Source organism: Magnolia sinica, chromosome 12 (genome assembly GCF_029962835.1).
Source record: "Magnolia sinica isolate HGM2019 chromosome 12, MsV1, whole genome shotgun sequence".
Classification (NCBI taxonomy): Eukaryota; Viridiplantae; Streptophyta; class Magnoliopsida; order Magnoliales; family Magnoliaceae; genus Magnolia; species Magnolia sinica.
This window is the reverse complement of record NC_080584.1, coordinates 17,737,283-17,743,081: the sequence shown is the minus strand read 5'-3', so window position 1 is coordinate 17,743,081 and position 5,799 is coordinate 17,737,283. Positions and strand designations below refer to the sequence as shown.

Genomic DNA, 5,799 nt, shown 5'->3' with positions numbered 1-5,799 from the left:
AGTGTAGTGAACTGAAGGTCTGGATTGGATGCGGATACCAACAGTCCAAATGTAGGATTGGATGCAGATACCTGTGACTGTCTCCATTATCTAACACAAGTCATGCAAGTGGGCGTTCTGGTTAGCTGATCCAGAACTTTGCTAGGGAGGACCCCACTGTGTATGTATAGTCAGAAAAGCTCGATGGGAACATTTACATGGTGAGACCCACATGATGGATGGCTTGGAGATTACACCAGTTTGCCATGCTGGCATGTGTAGACAATGGGCTTAGCAAAGCCCATTTCATATAATTATAATTAATCTCTACATGTGTTGTACATATGTAATTAACAGTGGCCAACAAACACATCAATGGTGGATCTGTATAAGCTGAGCCCCTGTTATCATTCCGAACCATAGGATCTGTAAGTCCTAAGCCCATCTGCATCATCAGGTGGGCACCTCCTCTGAAACCCCATCATCTAGCCAGCCTGAGCAAGGCAGAAGAAAAATCAAAATGTTCTAGTAAGACCAGCTAAAATAGTCCAAACCCAGGCCTAAACCAACCTCAGCCTTTAGTAAGAAGAACATGTGATTCACCACCCTATTACCCATGGCCATGAGCAAAGCGATAAAACTTGGAATACGAGAAGGAATTGGAGAAATCTCCAATGATTTCCTGTACATTGCTTTAGCTTCAATGGGGCTTTTATAGAGATGTGCAACCTAGTAGTAAGAATTGTTAATTACAGAATCCATATATATGGAAGTATGATGTTTCTCTCTTGTTTTTACTCTCATGTTTTTATCATTACTAGTACCTGACGATTTAATGATTTTTAACCTCTCCTCTTCTATTTCATTACGATTCTGTGGGCATCAATGTAGGGTTGCATCACAGTCATCGATCATTTGCAGCGTGATCGAATCAGCTTCCATCTGCTGCCAAGCTCCCTCTCAAAGAGACCACTAGTGGGAGATATTGTTGGCAAAGGACACTCCGGAGATTGTGTTTGATTATATAAAGGTGATAAAAATGAATGATTTTAAAGGGCCAATGGATGAAATGGAATTAGTGAATTTTTTCCTAAAGAAACTATTGTAATAGAGTCTTTGGTTTTTGTAGCTCCTCATAAAGGTGTCTGTAACATGAAGAGGGATATGCGTGGAACTTTAAATCCGTCAAAACACTATTGGTTCTTTTTTGCAAGTGGCTATTGATCTTGGTAAATGCATCATCATCTGATGCTCAAATATTAATATGTGGATATTCGGATGATGATGGTGCAATGATGGTGTTTAGCCCCTACACATACTGAAGTTTACCACCAGAAGAGGTAGCTTTGTTGCCATAGAGCATATTTTCTTCAAGTATTTTCTGCAAGGTGTGTTTTTTTTTTCCAAAGGAAACATTGCGAAGGATTGAACCCTTGATCACTTGAATGGTCTGTAAGTTGGGGTTTTGTGATTCAAAATGAATGCTTTGCATTTGTTCTCGCCATCCTAACCATCCAGTCAATGGACTTTTTGGCCTGGGTTATTTTTTCTGAAAATTTGGACCCATTATTTGTAATGTAAAACATTCTTCTGTTGCATGACACTGAAGATGGATTGTATCTAAAATTGTACTAGATATTCTTGTTGTATAAATTTTTGAATACTTAAAAAAATTTAAAATTAAAATTTTTTTAAAAAAAAAAGAAAGATTAATAGTAGTCTAAATTCACAAACATGGTTTTAACAATCATTCAATCATTTTAAAATTTTGGTTGTCTCCCACTCTATTTTTAGTCATGACTGTATATACTATAATAGAACGAAAGAATTCTTAAATGTTTTAAATATTATAAGGTAACACAATAATTTAAGTTTAGCAACACATTGGTGTTAATGTATTTGTTAATATAGGAAAATTTATATTGTACATTTCTCTGAGTGGCAAAAGGAAACATAATTCCCTCACCAAATAAATGGTTAACAAAATATAAAAAATAAAAATAAAAATAAAAACTTTTAAAAGAGTCAATATTAATGTTTAATTTTTTAAAAAAATTCCTCACATCATATCCAAGATTTAAAAATTTTCAATACATGCATAATAATGAGTCTTATCATATCAAATTTATTACTCATATAGGTTTAAGTCATAATAATTATCAGTTTTGGACCTAAGTTTAATATGTGTTACACTTAAAACATGAAAATGAAAGTGGTAAAACCAAAAAAGAATATAATTAAATAAAAAATGACCAAAGAAAATTATCATTGATTTATAAATATTAAAAACAAGATGCTTAATAATTTATACAATTTTCAAGAGAATATAATTGCCAATTTTCTTTTCCTAATTACAATCTTTAAAAAAACTATGATTCATCACTCAAAACAGCTATTTACTCCAATAAATATAGGATAAAATTTAATATCACATGAAAGTATTTAATTAAAATATACATATTTAAGAGATACTCATGCAATTTACTCCAATATTTGGGGTTAACTTGAATATCTCAGATATCTCCTACAACTTCCAAAGTCCATATCCTAAAATAAATTGACAAAAAATATAAAATTAAGTTATTTTTATAAACGACTATTTAAATATGCCCATGTTTGTGTAGGCAGACTGAAATAAATTATTGAATTTCTCTTAATAAAATTACAATAAAAGCTTTTGAACTACTTCAAATTTCTCTTTTTTTTATTAAAAAAAATTGCAATAATTGCATTTAACCTACTCTTTTTTAATTGGGCAGATATCTAAATGTTTCAAAAGATATGGCCACAATCCACTTTATTTTGATGCTTGTGTGAATGATATAGGAAGTGAGGCCAACCTTTGCACGCAACTTGTATGAAAAGCATGAGTACATGACACATCTAATGCATGTTCATATGTTAAACGTGTTTGTGCTACCATACAAATTAAGCAAAAGGGTATTTATTGTTCATGAAATAAAACATAGTTTCAAAATATGGGTATGTGGATCAAAGCTCAGCTGAGTTAACCAGCTGGTTCATCAAGATTTTGAGCCGACTCACCACAAAGCTTGCTCATGAGTGTGACTCACTGAGTCATCAGGACTTGGCGCTTGCTGACTAAGTCATCAAAACTTGCTCGTGAGTGTGACTCACCAAGTCATCAAGACTTAGCGGTTGCTCATGAGTGTGACTCATCAAGTCATCATGACTGATGACTGATGGTAACTCGAGCTCAGACACGTAAAAAGGATAAGTAGGCCCACATGTGTGTGCAATAAAGCTCACGTAAACTCCATGCATGTGCCAACATGGCACATAGGGGTGCCATCCAATCCATCCATCAATTTGGACCTTCTACTTATTTCCTGTAAAATAAATCTGGTCCACTCAGCATGTGGGACCTAATATAACCATTCTGATATTTATTATACTATATATAGTTTCAATCTAAAAATTATTAAATATTGAGGCAAATCAAGAATTTAATTGAGTCGCCCAACTTGAGTCCAGTATATCATTTCCATGATACAATCACATCAAAATCTATTCTACCAACAAGATAGATACAGAGTCCATCAATCTGGCCTGCCCACCTGGCCCATGGTGGCCAATTTGCCCCGACTGAAAGATCCTTATCATCCAACCAATGATTATTAGGCGATTGAATGTGAAAATTGTCATTTGTCCAAAGACAAACTAACATATAAGAGGCATGCTCTTGAAAAATACTATAGAAATCCAATGAAGTAACCAGTATCATAACGCAATAAGGAACGGTCCTTATAATATGATTTGATTCCTATGCAGTGGGCAGATGGACGGTCCACCTGGTGGTTCCCACCTTTGATTGACCATGGCCCAAATATTTTCCCTGATTAGATGACCCTTTTCCATCCATCAAGTAGATTTTGCGCAACTGAATGTAAACTGCCTACCTTTCTTGATTTACATTCTCTTGATTCAACTATTCCTATCAGAGGGTAAACAGGCCAAGGGCAATTCAAAGTGGGGCTTATCATCTAACATCAGTGAAAGAAAATCAGACAATGAGATAGAAGAAGCCAAACACTTTGAAAATCAATCTCATATCTATCGAAAACAAACAAAAACTGCTTACAAAAAGCTTGAAATGCTAAGAACTCAATCCATCAATCCCAATTACCAAAACCCACTTAGAGAAATGGCGAAACAGCATCAGACAATGAGATTGAGGAAGCCAAACACCTTAAACATCAATCATATATCTATTAAATTCAAAATCAAGTAAAACCCACTTACAAAAGCAGGAAAGGCTACCATTTAAGACCTCAAAATCTGACCCACCAATCCCAATTACGAAAACCAACTTAAAAGAAACAGTGAAAGAGCAAAGAAAAAGGCGAGAAAGACTCCTCATTTCTCACATCAGAGATCGTCCTCAGTCCTCAGATACTCCCCAATGTCTGCCTGGTGAAGCACGACAATTCCATTCGGGTCGAGCTTCCTGCAGTCCTGCGTGGATTTGGCGCTGACGCCAAAGCCAAGAGGGACGTCAGACATGGAGAATACAACGACTCCATCGCCGGAGGAGGTGTTCTCGGTGATGCGACCGAGGCCACTCTTGAGGACGTGGTTGCCGTAGAGGAATGACATCTCGGAGGTGGGCTTGAGCCAGACCTTGTGTTTGGAGTGGGCGGCGATGAGATCTAAGGACTGAATGGTGAGGCGGAAGCTGCCGGTCTTGGTGAACTTTCCGATGCAGGTGCCGAGAGAGACAAGGCGGTCTCGAGCGATGTTGGTGGCGCGCTTGAGGAGTGAATCGCTGACGTAGAAGACGCGGTTCTTGTGGAGGCGGAAGCAGTAACGAGAGGCGCCGGGTCCTTCGAGAGAAGGGCGCTCGACGATGTGCTTTAGATTCGTCCCTGTGAATTTGAATAGCTTCTCGAAAACTGCCGTCGTTTCTTTCTCATCGAGAGGTCTCATCTTCTCTCCCACACTGTTTTTATTTTTAGGGTTTTACAGGGTTTGAGGTCTCATCTTCTCTCCTTGTTTTTATTTTCAGGGTTTTACAGGGTTTGAGGAGTTTTGGTGGGCGGAGAGAAGTATCGTTAGCCAGGTTAGGGTTAGGTTGGAAGCGGCTGAAAATGGGCCAGGTTTGGGTTAGGGATTAGCTGGTGTCCCTCACACCAGCTATATAGCTGCTGTATTGACGTCATCAAGTTCTGTGGGTCTGATCACGAGGTATGTGTTATATCCAAACCGTCCATCTATTTTACGAGCTTGTCTTAAGGCTTTCGACAAAAAACAAGAAAGATCTAACTATCAAGCGGACCACACTGCAAAAAGCAGTGGGGATTGAATGTCTACCATTGAAACCCTTTTTGGGGTCACAGAAATTTTGGATCAATATGAAATTTGTTTTTCCTCTTCATTCAAGTGTTTGTGACCTTATGAACATACAGATTATGTGGAAAATAAACGTTACGGTGGGCCTATAAAGTTTTTTACCGTGAAAATCATTATCTCCACTGCTATTTGTGATGTGGTCCAATAATTTTTGGATATAATTCATTGTTTGGATAATACTCTAAAAATAGATGAACGGTATTGATATAATAAATACACCACTGTGGGGCCATGGAACTTTGATCTCCTTTGAACCGTTCGTACAACTCGGAGCTCGAAGAGCGTCGGTGCTCGTCTTCGCACGACCGTACCTACGGCAGCTACATAGCTGTGTTGGTACACCAGCCAATCTGCTTCCGGTTGGCCGAGCCAGCTTTAATCCCTTGAGTCCGGCAGATCTGAGAAGGGCCAAAATACGAGTCGATTTGAGAAGGGCTTCGGGCCGTAAGT

The 5,799-nt window shown here is 37.8% G+C and overlaps 1 protein-coding gene across 1 annotated transcript; it reads right to left on the bottom strand.

Annotated features, from left to right (window-relative positions):
- Positions 1–4,171: 4,171 nt before the first annotated feature.
- On the bottom strand, positions 4,172–4,926 carry LOC131221041 (uncharacterized). Its single transcript, XM_058216124.1, has one exon. It carries the CDS (start codon positions 4,924–4,926, stop codon positions 4,369–4,371), a length of 558 nt encoding a protein of 185 aa, XP_058072107.1. The 3' UTR covers positions 4,172–4,368.
- Positions 4,927–5,799: the final 873 nt, after the last annotated feature.

Bases quoted from the DNA above. Each gene is read 5' to 3' on its own strand.
- LOC131221041 (XM_058216124.1), bottom strand. From the start codon at position 4,926: ATGAGACCTCTCGATGAGAAAGAAACGACGGCAGTTTTCGAGAAGCTA.